At 45.1% G+C, this 19140-nt stretch overlaps 1 protein-coding gene across 1 annotated transcript in view; it reads left to right on the forward strand.

The window, feature by feature from the left end:
- LOC110486033 (nidogen-1) overlaps positions 1-19140 on the forward strand; it is a 69244-nt gene that overhangs the window by 15795 nt on the left and 34309 nt on the right. Inside the window, exons 4-8 of the mRNA XM_021557343.2 lie at positions 226-965; positions 6289-6429; positions 6662-6913; positions 8301-8501; positions 10137-10370. Of these exons, the coding sequence (XP_021413018.2) occupies positions 226-965; positions 6289-6429; positions 6662-6913; positions 8301-8501; positions 10137-10370 (1568 nt within the window). The remainder of the gene's footprint in view (positions 1-225; positions 966-6288; positions 6430-6661; positions 6914-8300; positions 8502-10136; positions 10371-19140) is intronic.

The raw sequence follows: 19140 nt of genomic DNA on the forward strand, positions 1-19140 counted from the left end.
TTGGATTTCTATAGTGTGCTTCCAGATGCTCCAAGAACTTTACATAGGCTTAGTAAGTGTTGTTCATAGAAAACTTGGTTAGGTTTCTGTCATTATGTTTTGACCTGGTATTTGCATAGTTACATTTCATTATGGTAATCATGTAATGATTACAATAACCTGACATATGCATAAAGCTTCTTCATAGAGGTAGGTCTCATAATGATCCATTCGGTCTTCTGCTAGGGAGACAAACTCAGGCAGGCGTGGTGTGTGGGTGTATGAGATCGGCACCTCCCCGATCTTCTACTCCATTATCCCAGGCCAGGTCACCAACCTGTCCCCAGAGGAGGGCATGGCAGGTGGGCAGATGGAGTCCGTGCCAGAGTTTCCACCCAGAAACACTGGAGAACAACAGGAGATTGAATTCCCTCCCTATGAGCACGAGGAGGAAGAGGAGACACCTGAACAAGAGCTGCCCCCAACTGTCCACCCGGTGCAGTATCAGCCCAGATACCCTGTTGTCCCTGAGCCGCCCCAGCCCAGCTACTCTGAGCCGCCCCAGCCCAGCTACTCTGAGCCGCCCCAGCCCAGCTACTCTGAGCCGCCCCAGCCCAGCTACTCTGAGCCGACCCAGCCCAGCTACCCTGAGCCGACCCAGCCCAGCTACCCTGAGCCGACCCAGCCCAGCTACCTTGAGCCGGACCAGCCCAGCTACCCTGAGCCGGACCAGCCCAGCTACCCTGAGCCGGACCAGCCCAGATACCCTGAGCCGGACCAGCCCAGATACCCTGAGCCGGACCAGCCCAGATACCCTGAGCCGGACCAGCCCAGATACCCTGAGCCGGACCAGCCCAGATACCCTGAGCCGGTCCAGCCCAGTTACCTTGAGCCTGTCCAGTCGGCCCAGCCGCAGCCACCACGCTACGATCCTCAAACCCCACAGGTGGTGGTTGTGGATGAAGATGATGACCTTGATGTTGACGGTAAGCCATGAAAGAAACAACAATTGAATCTGTGTCTGAAAATTGTGACCGGGAATAGAATATTAGTCAAGATTGCCATGACAGAAACATTGGTTTAGAATAGTTTATTAGGATCCCCATTAGCTACTGCACATGCAGCAGCTACTCTTCCTGGGGTCCACATTAAACATACAAATACATGACAAAGTACCGAACAGTTATAGACAAGAACAACAGCACTCCTTTTACTTAGGAGTGGCTTCCTTCTGGCAACTCTACCATAAAGGCCTGATTGGTGGAGTGCTGCAGAGATGGTTGTCATTCTGGAAGGTTCTCCCATCTCCACAGAGGAACGCTGGAGCTCTGTCAGAGTGACCATCGGGTTCTTGGTCACCTCCCTTACCAAGGCCCTTCTCCCCCGATTGCTCAGTTTGGCCGGGCGGCCAGCTCTAGGAAGAGTCTTGGTTCCAAACTTCTTCCATTTAAGAATGATGGAGGCCACTGTGTTCTTGGGGACCTTCAATGCTGCAGAATTGTTTTGTACCCTTCCCCAGATATGTGCCTCGACACAATACTGTCTTGGAGCTCTACGGACATTTCCGTCGACCTCATTTCTTGGTTTTTGCTGGGTCGGCTCAGGGTAGCTGGGCTGTGTGTCTTTCCAAATCATATCCCATCAATTGAATTTACCACAGGTGGACTCCAGTCAAGTTTTAGAAACCTCTCAAGGATGATCAACAGAAACAGGATGCACCTGAGCTCAATTTCGAGTCTCATAGCAAAGGGTCTGAATACTTGTGTAAATAAGGTATTTCCGTTTGAAGTGTATGTAAATAGATTATACAATTAGTTTGGCATTTTCAACACACACGTTTCTTAAAAAGACAAGAAGAGAAGAAGCCAATTTCTCATCAACCAAATCAAATCAAACTTTATTTGTCACATGCGCCAAATACATCAAGTGTAGACCTTACCGTGAAATGCTTACTTGCAAGCCCTTAACCAAACAGTGCAGTTCAAGAAGAGTTAAGAAAATATTTACCAAATAAACTAAAGTAAAAAATAATTAAAAGTAACACAATAACATAACAATAACGATGCTATATACAGGGGGTACCGGTACCGAGTCAGTGTGCAGGGGTACAGGTTAGAGGTAATTTGTAGGTAGGGGTGAAGTGACTCTGCATAGATAATGAACAGCGAGTAGCAGCAGTGTACAAAATAAATGGGGGGGGGGTGTCAATGTAATAGTCCAGTGGCCATTTGATTAATTGTTTAGCAGTCTTATGGCTTGGGGGTAGAAGCTGTTAAGGAGCCTTTTGGTCCTAGACTTGGCACTCTGGTACCGCTTGCCGTGCGGTAGCAGATAAAACAGTCTATGAGTTGGGTAACTGGAGTCTCTGACAATTTTATGGGCTTTCCTCTGACACCATCTATTTTATGCACTACCTTCCAAAAGTTTGGGGTCACTTAGAAATGTCTTTGTTTTTGAAAGAGAAGCTAATTTTTTGTCCATTTAAAATAACATCAATTGATCAGAAATACAGTGTAGACATTGTTAATGTTGTAAATGACTATTATAGCTGGAAACGGCAGATTTTTTATGGAATATCTACATGGATCTACATTAGCCCATTATCATCAACCATCACTCTGTGTTCCAATGGCAAGTTGTGTTATCTAATCCAAATGTATCACATTAAAAGACTAATTGATCATTAGAAAAACCTTTTGCAATTATGTTAGCACAGCTGAAAACAGTTGTTCTGATTAAAGAAGGAATAAAACTGGCCTTCTTTAGACTAGTTGAGTATCTAGAGCATCAGCGTTTGTGGGTTCGATTACAGGCTCAAAATGGCCAGAAACAAAGAACTTTCTTCTGAAACACGTCAATCTATTCTTGTTATGACAAAAGAAGGCTATTACATGCGAGAAATTGCCAAGAAACTGAAGATCTCGTACAATGCTGTGTACTACTCCCTTCACAGAACAGCGCATACTGACTCTCACCAGAATAGAAAGAGGAGTGGGAGGCCCCAATGCACAACTGAGCAAGAGGACAAGTACATTAGAGTATCTAGTTTGAGAAACAGACGCTTCACAAGTTCTCAATTGGTAGCTTCATTAAATAGTACCCGCAAAACACCAGTCTCAACGTCAACAGTGAAGAGGCGACTCCGAGATGCTGGCATTCTAAGTGATCCCAAACTTTAGAGCGGTAGTGTAGGTCGTGGATTGCAGGAAGCTTGGCCCCAGTGATGTACTGGGCCGTACGCACTACCCTCTGTAGTACCTTACGGTCAGATGCCAAGCAGTTGCCATAACAGGAGCTGATGCACCCGGTCAGGATGCTCTCAATGGTGCAGCTGTAGAACTTTTTGAGGATCTGGGGACCCATGCCAAATCTTTTCAATTTCCTGAGGAGGAAAAGGTTTGTCATGCCCACTTCACAACTGTCTTGGTGTGTTTGGACCATGATAGATAATTGGTGATGTGGAAACCAAGGAACTTGAAACTCTCGCCCGCTCCACTACAGCTCCACTGATGTAAATGGAGGCCTGTTCGGCTCGCCATTTCCTATAGTCCACGATCAGTTCCTCAGTTGTCTTGCTCACATTTAGGGAGAGGTTGTTGTCCTGGCACCACACTGACAGTTCTCTGACCTTCTCCCTACAGGCTGTCTCATGGTTGTCGGTGATCAGGCCTACCACTGTTGTGTCGTCAGAAAACGTAATGATATTGTTGGAGTCGTATTTGGCCACGCAGTCGTAGGTGAAAAGGGAGTACAGGAGGGGACTAAGTACACACCCCAGAGGGGACCCAGTGTTGAGGATCAGCGTGGCAGACGTGTTGTTGCCTACACTTACCACCTGGGGGAGGCCTGTCAGGAAGTCCAGGATCCAGTTGCAGAGGGAGGTGTTTAGTCCTGGGGTCCTTAGCTTAGTGATGAGCTTCGGTGGCTCTATGGTGTTGAACAGCATTCTCACATAGGTGTTCCTTTTGTCCATGTGGAAAAGGGCATTGTGGAGTGTGATTGAGATTGGGTCATCTGTGGATCTGTTGGGGCGGTATGCGAATCGGAGTGGGTCTAGGGTATCTGGGAGGATGCTGTTGATGTGAGCCATGACCAGCCTTTCAAAGCATTTCATGGCTACTGACGTGAGTGCTATGGGGCAGTAATCATTTAGGCAGGTTACCTTCGCTTCCTTGGGCACAGGGACTATGGTGATCTGCTTGAAATATGTAGGTATTACAGACTCAGTCAGGGAGAGGTTGAAAATGTCAGTGAAGACACTTGCCAGTTGGTCAGCGCATGCTTGGAGTACACGTCCTGGTAATCCATCTGGCCCTGCGACCTTGTGAATGTTGACCTGTTTAAAGGTCTTACTGACATCGACTGCAGAGAGCGTGATCACAGTCGTCCGGAACAGCTGATGCTCTCATGCATGTTTCAGTGAAGCGAGCATAGAAGTTATTTAGCTAGTCTGGTAGGCTCCTGTGACTGGTTAGTTCTCAGCTGTGCTTCCCTTTGTAGTCTGTAATGGTTTACAAGCCCTGCCACATCCGACGAGCGTTGGAGCCAGTGTAGTACGATTTGATCTTAGTCCTGTATTTACGCTTTGCCTGTTTCATGGTTCGTTGGAGGGCATAGCAGGATCTTTTATAAGCTTCCAGGTTAGAGTCCCTCTCCTTGAAAGCGGCAGCTCTACCCTTTAGCTCAGTGCTGATGTTGCCTGTAATCCATGGCTTCTGGTTGGGGTATGTATGTACAGTCACGGTGGGGACGACGTCATCGATGCACTTATTGATGAAGCCAGTGATTAATGTGGTGCACTCCTCAATGCCATTGGAAGAATACCGGAACATATTCCAGTCTGTGCTAGCAATACAGTCCTGTAGCGTAGCATCCACGTCATCTGACCACTTCCGTATTGAGCGAGTCACTGGTACTTCCTGCTTTAGTTTTAGCTTGTAAGCAGGATTCAGGAGGATAGAATTATGGTCAGATTTGCCAAATGGAGGGTGGGGGAGAGCTTTGTATGCATCTCTGTATGTGTAGTAAAGGTGGTCTAGGATTTTGTTCCCCTGGTTGCACATGTGACATCCTGGTAAAAATTTGTTAAAACTGATTTAAGTTTGCCTGCATTCAAATCCCCGGCCACTAGGAGCGCTGCTTCTGGGTGAGCATTTTTTTTGTTTGCTTATGGCCTTATAGAGTTGGTTGAGTGGGGGGGTCTTAGTGCCAGCTTCGGTCTGTGGTGGTAAATAGACGGCTACGAATAATATAGTTAAACTCTCTTGGTAGATAGTGTGGTCTACAGCTTATCATAAGGTACTCTACCTCATGCAAGCAATACCTCGAGACTTCTTTAATATTAGACATCCCGCACCAGCTGTTATTGACAAAAAGACACACACTCCCACCCCTCGTCTTACCAGACGTAGCTTCTCTGTTCTGCCGGTGCTTTGAAAATCCCTCCACAGCTCTATATTATCCGTGTCTTTGTTCAGCCACGACTCGGTGAAGTAGAAGATGTTACAGTTCTTAATGTCCTTTGGTCGGATAATCGTAATCGTAGGTCATTTTCCAATTATTGCATGTTAGCAAGTAGAATTGATCACAGTGGGAATTTACTCACTCGCCTACGGATTCTCAAAAGGCAGCCCGATCTGCTTCCTCTTTTCCTCCGTCTTTTCTACATGCAAATGCCGGTGGATCTGGGCCTGTTCCCAGGAGAGCAGTATATTTTTCTCGTCTGACTCGTTAAAGGAAAAAGCTTCCTCCAGTTCGTGGTGAGTAATCCCAGTTCTGATGTCCAGAAGTTATTTTCGTCCGTAAGAGATGGTAGCAATAACATTACTACAAAATAAGTTTAAAAAAATAAGTTACAAACAACGCATAAAATCAAACGGAATGTAGTTAGTTTTTCATGGTTGTACGCAAAAAGAAGACGATCATGCATGTTGTTGATGTTAGTTCTGTGTGTGCAGTTAGGGCAAGGCATGCTGGTTTGTTTTGAGCTTCTTTGTTTTTGAGCCATGCTGCTTTGTTTAACCGACCTATCAAAGTATTTTGTAGCAAACAAGAACTACAATGAAATTACACTCTTAGAAAAAAAGGGTTCCAAAAGGGTTATTTGACAGTCCCCATTGGATAATCCTTATTGATTCTAGGTAGAACTCTTTTTGGTTCCCAGTAGAACCCTTTTGCGTTCCATGTAGAGTTCTTCAAAGGTTTATCCTATGGGGGGGACAGCTGGATAACCCTTTTAGGTTCTAGATAGCACCTTTTTTTTCTAAATGGTTATTTTTCTAAGAATGTGGTTTGTCTTCTTTTTGGCAGTGTTTGCGTACAATTCTGAGACATGCGCCAGTAACAGGCAGAAGTGCTCGTCCTTCGCTGACTGTAAGGACTACACCAATGGCTACTGCTGCCAATGTAGGCCTGGTTTCTATGGCAATGGCAAGGATTGTGTGGCTGAAGGTAGGAGTAACCCCACACCCAAAGTACATACAGTATTTGCCGTAATAAGGGATAGGGATAGCCTGCTTCCTTCATTATAATGAAATATGTGATATAAAGTACAAGAATGATTCAATATTTTGTAAGAAATTGAAAACCTGATAATGCTTGACACACAGTCACACATCAGTTACATTTAAAGTTGCATGAATTCAAATCGAATGAAGTTAGTTTCCTCACATTCCACACGCAGGTAAGCCCCAGCGGATGAACGGCAAAGTGAATGGCCGGGTGTTTGTGGGCAACACGCCCTCGCCGCTGGAGCTCTCCAACAACGACCTGCACTCGTACGTGGTGGCCAACGATGGGCGCGCCTACGTGGCCATCAGTACCATCCCGGCCGGCCTGGGACCCTCCCTGCAGCCCCTGTCTTCCCTGGGAGGGGTCATCGGCTGGGCCTTCGCTCTGGAGCAGCCCGGCTATGAGAACGGCTTCAGCATCATCGGTAAGAGCTGTTTGACGATTATCTTGCACATTGTGTCAATCTTGCACATTGTTGTGTCATTAAGAGTTGTTTTAAGGTAAGAGCTGACATTTGGGTGAATCACAAAAGGGATTCCTCGCTTTCTTGATTCATAACAAATCAAGGAAAAACCGTTGAGAAAGTGCCATAGTGTCATTAAAAAGGCAGCAGGTGATTTGAATACATTAGGCTTTTCTCATGTGTGTTGGGTAGCATTTGGTTTAGCTTCTCCCTCCATTGTAGCAAAGGTACCTGGGGCTTGGGTCTTTGTTGTGGTCTAATGAGATGTCCTTCAAAGACAGGTGTGAATGACCGCTGTGGAATTGATGATTAGGTCAACATTTATTCAAGTTAAGCTTGATTTATTTGCTCTCTTTGAATGACAGATTTTTTTAATAGTCAGAGGCTATGTCCAAAATCTGCCTTACTTACCTAAATGGCATACTGTGTACTAATAGTACTACATACTGTTAAGAATGTACTGTTTAGTAAAAACAAATGCAGTAAAGTAGCATACTAGGCTCATCCATACTGAGAATGTGTCATCTAATGCACAATTGCGTTGATTCCCGCCATTCGCTCATTTTGGTAAAGCGTGTCCCCTCGGCTGATTATCAGCTGTTGTCAAACACACGTTGGTTTCGAAAGACGATTCTATTCCTCAATGGTATGCAGCGAATTCTACTAGATTAAAAGCTTAAATGAGTATGACATCCTGGCATTTAAAGCATGCAACATTTTGGACATTTCACATATGTATTATAAATCTTCTTCTTTTTTGCATACCCAAAATGCCTTCTATTTAGAATGCAAGTAAGGGTATTCGGACACTGCCAATCTCTTAGCTCAGGGAAAGTAGATTCTCTACTGGCCTTTTGAGTGGTATACGTGGACGTTTGAGTGAATTGTGCCAAGTGATTAGGACTATCTTTCCCTTTTTGAAACGTTCCTCAACATGTTGAACTCCGCTTTAATCTTCCACTAGGACAATATTTGTAGGTAGAACGATGATGGGGAAAATGATGGGGAATTTGTTCTGTGTTCCCATTTTTGCTTCATCTTTTTATGCTTTTCGGGCTCAAAATGTTGCTCAAGCTCATTGCTTCCAGCTGGCTTCACTTCTTTCAAAATATTCCCCTTTAATGTGTAATGTTGTTGGCTCCAGGGAGAACTAAAAGTGGGGGGATACACTCAAGGGTATGGGTGGGGATGCAGAATAAACTTGCCCCTAAATGCTGATCTTAGGTACGGCTAGGTTTTGTGTTTCATCACATAATGGTTGAGGTTAGCTTTTGGGCAAGGCAAGATGATCCTAGATTTGTGCTCAGGAGCTGAAGAGAACCTATGAGGTTTGGTTGTCCCCCTCCAGGTGGCGTGTTCTCCAGGCAGGCCGAGGTGACCTTCTTACCGGGCAACGAGAGGCTGACCATCAAGCAGGAGTTCAAGGGCATCGACGAGCACGACCACCTGGTGGTGAGCACCGAGCTGGAGGGCCGTCTCCCTGAGGTCCCACGCGGCTCCACTGTCCAGATCGACCCCTACAAGGAGATCTACCAGTATGGCAGCAACCGTAAGTCACGACCACACCAATATAACTTGGAATGCAGACTTGGGGTCAATTGAGTCAATTCAGGAAGTAAACTAAAATTTATTTTGATCTCCTGAATTTAAATGGAATTGACACCAACCCTGGAACTCGACACTATCACAGTTTGTAGTACATCTAATCACATAAGAAAGGTCAGCATTAATTCCAATGTTGTTATTAATCAAAGTGCTCTTACGTGCAACCAGATAGTAGTCTTTCCTATTCTTTTCATGAAACACATTGTCTTAGAAACACCCTTGGCAGCAATTACAGCTGTGAATCTTCTTGGATAACTTCTCTAAGAACTCGGCACACCTGGATTGTGTAATATTTGACCATTATTATTAAAACAATTATCCAAGCTCTATCAAGGTGTTAGGGATCATGGCTAGACAGAAATATTTAAGTCTTGCCATAGATTGTCAAGCAAATTTAAGTCAAACTGTAACTTGGTAAGCAACTCCAGTGTAGATTTTGCCTTGTGTTTTAGGTTGTTGTCCTGCTGAAAGGTGAATTCCTCTCCCAGTGTTCCTCTCCCAAGCAGAAGGAACCAGGTTTTCCTCTAGGATTTTGCGTCTGATTAGCTCCATCCCGTTTCTATTCATCCTGAAAACTCCCCAGTCTTTGCCTCAAGAATACCCATACCATGATGCAGCCACCACTATGCTTGACAATAAGGAGGCAATTACTCAGTGATGTGTTGTGTTGGATTAGCCCCAAATATAAGACTTTCCGTTTAGGCCAAAAAGTATATTCCTATGCATGCTTTTATTGCAGTAGTATTTTATTGCCTGGTTGCATACAGGATACATGTTTTGGACTATTCTGTATACATTCTGCACATTTTTATTCTTAATTTAGGTCATTATTGTGGAGTCACTACAATGTTGTTGCTCCATCCTCAGTTTTCTCCAATCACAGCCATTTAAAGTCACAAATGACCTCATGGTGAAATCCCTGCGTATTTTCCTTCCAGTCCTGCAGCTCAGTTCAGAAGGACGACTGTATCGTTGATGTGTCTGGGTGGTTCAGTACATCATCCACAGCATGCTTATTACTAGACCATGCTTAAAGAGATATTCAATGTCTGACTTGTTATTGTTACCCATCTACCAACACTGCCCTTCTTTATAAAGGCTTTGAAAAAGCTCTCTGGTCTTTGTAGTTGAATCTGTGCTTGAAATTCAGCACTTGACTGAGGGACCTTACGCATATTGTATGTAGAGGAAGGGGTAGTCCTAAAATATGAAAGTCAACCCGTATTATTTCATACAATGTGATTTGTTAAGCCAAATTTGACTCCTGAACTAATTTAGGCTTGGCTAAACAAAAGAGGTGAATTCTTATGCAACAACTATATTCTAGTTCTCGTATTAATTGGAAAAAATGTGTCACATTTTCTTTTCACTTTGACATTATGGACTATTTTGTCTAGATCAATGACAAAAATTCTAAATGAAATCTATTTAAATCAATTCTAAATCAAATCAAAATCAAATCCCACTTTGTAACGCAACAAAATGTGAAAAAAAAAAGCCAAGGGTGGTGAATGCTTATGATACCAACTGTATATGGATGTTCAATGTAGTAACACTCCATTTTCCCTATTCTCTTCAGTGATCACCTCCTCCTCCAACCGCGACTACACTGTGAGCCTACCGGATGGCAGTGTCCAGACCAAGGCCTACCAGTGGCGTCAGACCATCACCTACCAGAGCTGTCCCAATGACGAGGAGGTCAGGGCCGTGCAGTCTACCCAGCAGCTCAGCGTCGACCAGATCTTCGTCATGTACGACTCGGGCAACCAGCTGATCCGCTACGCTATGAGCAACAAGATCGGCTCCATCCACAGTGAGTAGAACTCCTTGTGTTACTGCTAATCTTTGTTCATGTTCTCCTATAATGTTATGCTAAACTTGTGCTTATGTTCTGCTAGTTGTGTTCACGTTCTTCTAATGTTTCGCAAATGTTCTGCTAGTTGTGTTAACCCTCTGTTAATATTCTGCTAATGTTCTGGTAACCCACTGCTAAGAGGATTGGGCCCATCCTCAGTGAGTATAGCCTATCATGTAGATACTGATCATCTTCAGCTTTAGTTGTGCTAATGTTCTGCTACCTTTCTGCTAACTTTCCCGCTACATAAATCATCAAGGAACTCACCAGGTACAACCCTAAATCCGTAAACATGGGCACCCTCATAGATATTATCCTGACCAACTTGCCCTCCAAATACACCTCTGCTGCTTTCAATCAGGATCTCAGCGAGCACTGCCTCATTGCCTGCATCCGCTATGGGTCCGCGGTCATATGACCACCCCCGATCACCTTCAAACGCTCCCTAAAACACTTCTGCGAGCAGGCCTTTCTAATTGACCTGGCCCGGGTATCCTGGAAGGATATTGACCTCATCCCGTCAGTTGAGGATGCCTGGTCGTTCTTTAAAAGTATTTTCCTCGCCATCTTAAATAAGCATAAGCATAACTAAGAACAGATATACCCCTTGGTTCACTCCAGACCTGACTGCCCTTAACCAGCACAAAAAAACATCCTGTGGCGGACTGCAATAGCATCGAATAGTCCCCACGATGTGCAACTGTCCAGGGAAGTCAGGAACCAATACACGCAGTCAGTCAGTCAGGAAAGCAAAGGCTAGCTTTTTCAAACAGAAATTTGCATCCTGTAGCTCTAACTCCAAAAAGTTTTGGGACACTGTAAAGTCCATGGCGAACAAGAGCACCTCCTCCCAGCTGCCCATTGCACTGAGGCTAGATAACATGGTCACCACCGATAAATCCATGATAATCAAACATTTCAATAAGCATTTCTCTACGGCTGGCCATGCTTTCCTCCTGGCTACCCCTAGCAGGTGTTCTGAAAGAGCTGCAAAACCTGGACCCGTACAAATCAGCTGGGCTAGACAATCTGGGCCCTCTCTTTCTAAAACTAGCCCCCATTGTTGCAACCCCTATTATAAGCCTGTTCAATCTCTCTTTTGTATCGTCCGAGATCCCTAAAGATTGGAAAGCTGCCGCGGTCATTCCCCTATTCAAAGGAGGTGACACTCTAGACCCAAGCTGTTACAGACCTATATCCATCATGCCCGGACAACAGTCTTCGAAAGACATGTCTTCGAAAGACATGTTAATAATCAGATCACTGACCATTTCGAATCCCGCCGTACCTTCTCCGCTGTGCAATCCAGGTGCACCTCAGCCACGCTCAAGGTACTAAACGCTATCATAACCGCCATCGATAAAAGACAGTACTGTGCAGCCGTCTTCATCGACCTGGCCAAGGCTTTCGACTCTGTCCATCACCGTATTCTTATCGGCAGACTCAATAGCCTTGGTTTCTCAAATGACTGCCTCGCCTGGTGCACCAACTACTTCGCAGACAGAGCTCAGTGTGTCAAATCGGAGGGCCTGTTGTCCGGACCTCTGGCAGTCTCTATGGGGGTACCACAGGGTTCAATTCTCGGGCAGACTCTTTTCTCTGTATATATCAATGATGTCGCTCTTGCTCTCTACGCAGACGACACCATTCTGTATACATCTTGCCCTTCTTTGGACATTGTGTTAACTAACCTCCAAACGAGCTTCAATGCCATACAACACTCCTTCCGTGGCCTCCAACTGCTCTTAAACGCTAGTAAAACCAAATGCATGCTTTTCAACCGTTCGCTGTCCGTACCTGTCCGCCCGACTAGCATCACTACCATGGACTGTTCTGACCTAGAATATGTGGACAACTACAAATACCTAGGTATCTGGCTAGACTGTAAACTCTCCTTCCAGACTCATATTAGACATCTCCAATCCAAAATCAAACCTAGAATCGGCTTTCTATTTTGCAACAAAGCCTCCTTCACTCACGCCGCCAAACTTACCCTAGTAAAACTGACTATCCTACCGATCCTCGACTTCGGCGACGTCATCTACAAAATAGCTTCCAACACTCTACTCAGCAAACTGGATGCAGTCTATCACAGTGCCAGCCGTTTTGTTACCAAAGCTCCTTATACCACCCACCACTGCGACCTGTATGCTCTAGTCGGCTGGCCCTCACTACATATTCGTCGCCAGACCCACTGGCTCCAGGTCCTCTATAAGTCTATGCTAGGTAAAGCTCCGCCTTATCTCAGCTCACTGGTCACAATAACAACATCCAGCAGGTATATCTCAATGGTCATCCCCAAAGCCAACACCTACTTTGGCCGCTTTTGCTTCCAGTTCTCTGCTGCCAGTGACTGGAGCGAATTGCATAAATCGCTGAAGCTGGAGACTTATATTTCCCTCACTAACTTTAAACATCAGCTATCTGAGCAGCTAAGCGATCACTGCAGCTGTACATAGTCCATCTGTAAATAGCCCACCCAATCTACCTACCTCATCCCCATATAGTTTTGATTTACTTTTCTGCTCTTTTGCACCAGTATCTCTACTTGCACATCATCTGCTCATTATCACTCCAGTGTTAATCTGCTAAATTGTAATTACTTCGCTACTATGGCCTATTTATTGCCTACCTCCTCACGCCATTTGCACACACTGTATATAGACTTTATTTTTTTCTATTGTGTTATTGACTGTACGCTTATTTATTCCATGTGTTGGAATAAATAATGTGTTGTTCTTTGTGTCGCACTGCTTTGCTTTATCTTGGCCAGGTCACAGTTGTAAATGAGAACTTCTTCTCAACTAGCTTACCTGGTTAAATAAAAATAAAAAATAAAAATACTGTATGGCTTATCCTCTATGTTTGGCTGGATGTGGCTGTAAGACCGACACCTGATGCTTAAATTTAAATGATGGTGGAAGCCCTGTGTGGATTTGAAAAAATGGATTTGTATGATCGATGTTAGTAATGACAGGCAAACAGGAGTACCAAGAAGGACAATCAAGGCAAAATAACATTGTTGTGGATAAAATCCCAGTCTCCACACAAGACCTGGACGGAGTCTGAGGAGAAAGTGAGAAAAATAAATTGATGAAAAGCTGCAGATAGATCAGAAGAAGATTGAGGTGGAGTGTGCCCATAGGAAACCTATGGCCCAGGTGACAGACCCAGGTCAATAGTGGTTAAGTTCCTGAGGTACAAAGACACGGTGGTTGTTATGGAGAGGAACCAACATCTTTCTCAATGAGGACTACTCTGAAACTGATCCCAGCTACGAAGGCTGCCAGAGAGCGTGGGGACATTGCTTACATCTGTAACCACAGGCTCATTGTCCTCCCTCCCACCCAAAAGCCTGGAAGGGGTGAGAGAACCAAGCAGATAGGTTCATAGCCTAACCCCTGCACGCTGACTGACTGCATGCTTTGTTTGTTGTTTCCCATATTATGTCTATCTCTAATAAGCTACCCAGGAAAGGGCAATAAATAGTCCATATTACTACATGCACCCTAAGAAATAAGATTCATGAAATCAATAACTTGCTAATCTCAGGTAGCATTCATGCACTACATGACCAAAAGTATCTGGACACCTGCTCGTCGAACATCCCATTCCAAAATCGTGGGCATTAATATGGAGTTGGTACCACCTTTGCTGTTTTAGCAGCCTCCACTGTTCTGGGAAGGCTTTCCACTAAATGTTGGAACATTGGTGCAGGGACTTGCTTCCATTCAGCCACAAGAGCATTAGTTAGGTCGGACTCTGATGTTGGCCGATTAGGTCTGGTTCACAGTTGGCGTTCCAATTCATCCCAAATTGGGTTGAGGTCAGGGCTTTGTGCAGGCCAGTCAAGTTATTCCACACCGATCTCGACAAACCATTTCTGTATGGACCTCGCTTTGTCCACAAGGGCATTGTCATGCTGAAACAGGAAAGGGCCTTACCTAAACTGTTGCCACAAAGTTGGAAGCACATAATCGTCTAGAAGGTCATTGTGTGCTGTAGCATTAATATTTCACTTCACTGGAACTAAGGGGCCTAGCCCAAATCATGAAAAACAGCCCCAGACCATTATTCCTCCTCCAGCAAACTTTAAAGTTGGCACTATGCATTCAGGCAGGTAGCGTTCTCCTTCTCCTGACATCCGCCAAATACAGATTTGTCCGTCGGACTACCAGATGGTGAAGTATGACTAATCACTCCAGAGAACGCATTTCCACTGCTCCAGAGTCCAATGGCGGTGAGCTTTACACCACTCAAGCCGGCGCTTGGATTTGCGCATGGTGATCTTAGGCTTGTTTGCGGCTGTTCGGCCATGGAAACCCATTTCATGAAGCTCCCGACAAACAGTTCTTATGCTGATGTTGCTTCCAGAGGCAGTTTGGAACTTGGTAGTGAGTGTTGCAACCAGACAATTTTTATGCGTTGCACACTTCAGCACTTGGCAGTCCCATTCTGTGAGCTTGTGTGGCTTACCACTTCACAACTGAGCCGTTGTTGCTTCTAGACGTTTCCACTTCACAATAACAGCACTTACAGTTGACCGGGGCAGCTCTAGCAGGGCAGAAATTTGATGAACAAGGTGGTATCCTTTGACTGTGTCATGATCGTCGTAATGATGAGACCAAGGCGCAGCGTGAGTAGAGTTCCACATATTTAATATAGAGAAAATCATAAACAAAACAACAACAAAAAGCACAAACGAAACGTGCCGCTACTGATGTGCACTAAGGCAACTATACGTAGACAAGATCCCACAACACAAATGAGGAAAATGACTACCTAAATATGATCCCCAATCACAGACAACGATAAACAGCTGTCTCTGATTGGGAACCATATCAGGCCAACATAGACATACAAAAACCCTAGACATACAACACCCCTAGACATACAAAACTGGGACTGGGAACTGTCGCCGGAAGTTCTGGACTGGGAACTGTCGCCGGAAGTTCTGGACTGGGAACTGTCGCCGGAAGTGCTGGACTGGGAACTGTCGCAGGAAGCTCTGGACTGGGATCTGTCGCCGGACTCTCTGGACTGGGAACTGTTGGTGGAAGCTCTGGACTGTGGAGGCGCACTGGAGGTTTGATGCGTAGGTCCAGTACCGGTGGCACCGGGCTGGTGACACGCACCTCAGGGCTAGTGCGGGGAAGAGGAACAGGACGGACCTGACTGGGGACACGCACTTGAGGGAGAGTGCGAGGAGCAGGAACAGGACACACCTGACTGGAAAGGGGCACTTGAGGGAGAGTGCGAGGAGTTGGCACAGGACGCACAGGACGCCCAATCACCAGGAGACCTGGTGTGTATAGCCGGCATCAATTGTTCCGGGAACTTTAATACATGTTTCAGGACGAGTATGGGGAGCTGACTCAGGTGGCACCAAACTTACGACACGTTCCTTTATTCCAAATCTGTGCGTCCTCCACCAACTCAAAAACTCCCCCATTTCTCTCTTCTCCGAATTCTCCTTCTTCTCCCAGCCTGGCTCTGGTTCACTCCTCATCTCCGCCGACTGCTTCATGTGCCTCCCCCCAAAACATTTATTGGGGTTTCTGTGGCCTACCTCCCCGACGTCGTTGCTGTCCTCTCATGGTCCTAGGTGACTCCTGCCAAGGAAGGCGATCTTGTCCTGCCAGGATTTCCTCCCAAGTCCAGGATCCCTTCCCATCCAGGATGTCTTCCCAAGTCCAGGATTCTCCTCCTCCTGGGCACGCTGCTTGGTCCTTTGTTGGTGGGATCTTCTGTCACGATCGTCATAATGATGAGACCAAGGCGCAGCGTTCCACATATTTAATAAAGACAAACCAAACGTCTCTGATTGGGAACCATATCAGGCCATCATAGACATACAACACCCCTTGACATACAAAAACCCTAGACATACAAAAACACTAGACATACAAAACTAGCGTACCCACTGTAGTCACACCCTGACCTAACCAAAATACATAGAAAAACAGAGATATCTAAGGTCAGGGCGTGACAGACTGTGCCAGGTTGAAAGTCTGGTGTGGCTGAAACACCCAAATCCACTAATTTGAAGGAGAGTCCACATACTTTTGTTTATATAGTGTATATTAGTCATCAATTAGACTCACTAAGTTAATTAATGTGTCAACACAGCAGTAGCAATACAGGGATATTAACATTGTGTTATGTTACAGCCTTATTCTAAAAGAGATGTAAATGTTTTCCTCATCAATCTACGTACAACACCCAATAATGACAAAGTGAAAACAAGTTTAGAAATGTTTGTAAATGTATTAAAACAGAAAAACTTTATTTTCATAAGCATTCAGACCCTTTGCTATGAGACTCAAAACTAAGCTCAGGTGCATTATGTTTCCATTGATCATCCATGAGATTGGATATGATTTGGAATGGCACACAACTGTCTATATAAGATTCCACAGTTGACAGTGCATGTCAGGGCAAAAACCAAGCCATGAGGTCGAAGGAATTGTCCGTAGAGCTCCAAGACAGGATTGTGTCCAGGCACAGATCTGGGGAAGGGTAGCAAAACATTTCTGCAGCATTGAAGTTCCCCAAGAACACAGTGGCCTCAATCATTCTTAAATGGAAGAAGCCTGGAACCACCAAAATTCTTCCTAGAGCTGGCCGCCCGGCCAAACTGAGCAATCGGGGGAGAAGGGCCTTGGTCAGGGAGGTGACCAAGAACCCGAAGGAGAAGGGGAGAAGGGCCTTGGTCAGGGAGGTGACCAAGAAGCCGAAGGAGAAGGGGAGAAGGGCCTTGGTCAGGGAGGTGACCAAGAACCCGAAGGAGCTCTGTCAGAGCTCCAGAGTTCCTCTGTGGAGATGGGAGAACCTTCCAGAAGGACAACCATCTCTGCAGCACTCCACCAATCAGGCCTTTATGGTAGATTGGGCAGATGGAAGCCACTTCTCAGTAAAAGGCACATGACAGCCTGCTTGGACTCTCGGACCATGAGAAACAAAATTCTCTGGTCTGATGAAAGCAAGATTGAATTCTTTGGCCTGAATGCCAAGCATCACGCCTGGAGGAAACCTGGCACCATCCCTACGGTGAAGCAGGTTTCCGCAGCATCATGCTGTGGGGATGTTTTTCAGTGCTAGGGACTGGGAAACTAGTCAGGATTGAGGGAAAGATGAACGGATCAAAGTACAGAGAGATCCTTGATTAAAACCTGCTCCAAGCACTCAGGACCTCAGACGGGGACAAATGTTCACCTTCCAACAGGACAACGATCCTAAGCACACAGCTAAGACAATGCAGGAGAGGCTTCAGGACAAGTCTCTGAATGTCTTTGAGTGGCCCAGCCAGAGTCCGGACTTGAACCTGATCGAATATCTCTGGAGACCTGAAAATAGCATGGCAGAAAATCTCCAAATATAGGTGTGCCAAAATTGTAGCGCCATACCCAAGAAGACTCAAGGCTGTAATCGCTGCCAAAGGTGCTTCAACAAAGTACTCAGTAAAGGGTCTGAATACTTATGTAAATGAAATATTACAAACATTTGCAAACAAATCTATCAACATGTTTTTGCTTTGTCATTATGTGGTATTGTGTGTAGATTTGACGAGGGGTAACGTAACAAAATGTGGAAAAAGTCAATGTGTCTGAATACTTTCCGAATGCACTGTATGTTCAGAGCCAAATTCCAGTGAAGCTCAGAGAGGATGTCTTGCCTAAAGTTGTTCAAGTGTTGTGGTTGCAGTTTCACCCGCCTCATCTAGAGCCTCTTCTTTTGGGGTGCTTCTATTGGCCACCAATTGCTAACATTATCCGGATAATGTGTGTGCAATGCTTGATAGCGTATTTGATGTTAACTATTTTCCGGGTGACCTAAAAAAATGTAGGTTTTCATCAAGTTGTCCACTCAAGAAGAAACTGCTTACTGTAACCAATGCCTGTAATCTGCTTCAGGTTATTAATCAAGCTACCAGGGTTGTTTACAAACCGTACAGAAACTACTGTATATCATCCACGTGTGTATTGATCATTTCTTTGTAATGCTGCAGAACTTTGTGCTCAAGGTGCATCCTCACCCATTGGATGTAGTGACCACGATAAAATAGCTGTATCCAGATAAGCCAAGGTTCCAAAGGCGGGGCCTAAAATAGTGTTTAAGAGATCATACAACGTGTTTGTAGTGATTCCTATGCTGAAGATGTAAAGAAGATTGATTGGTCAAATGTGTGTAATGGGGAGCGTATGAAAGTGTATTCTTATTTTGTGACTGGTGGATGCTGCTGTGTGTGAGTGTGGTGTGGGGTATGACAATGGAAATGCAAAAAACCTTCCTTCACTGGAAGAATTGTAGCCTTTCCATTGTCGGTTTTTCGTTGCACTTGCATTCAGTAGCATCTATGAATCGCATCATTATTATGACACGTATTGACGTCAAACGGGAAAACCAAAGACACCCGTGGTTCCTAATGATTCTTGCTGGTGTTTACAGGACAGCTGGTTCTAAGAGATTAGGATCAGGACCTGCGATTGTAACAGTATACATTTTCCTAACAGATTCTTCTGACTCTACTCATACATGTGTCTTCTTTAGACATCTGGGGGGGGGGGGGGGTTGTTACCACTCATTTGTTGTCTCAATGGACCATCGTATTACATACATTTCTCTTCAAGAACATTTGAATTCCTGACTATACACAGTATGGAATGTCGAGCCAAAATAATAGTAATTATCTGTTGAGTAACATTATCTGTAGGTAAACCAAAACCTT

Source organism: Oncorhynchus mykiss, chromosome 13 (assembly GCF_013265735.2).
Source record: "Oncorhynchus mykiss isolate Arlee chromosome 13, USDA_OmykA_1.1, whole genome shotgun sequence".
NCBI classification, from domain to species: domain Eukaryota; kingdom Metazoa; phylum Chordata; class Actinopteri; order Salmoniformes; family Salmonidae; genus Oncorhynchus; species Oncorhynchus mykiss.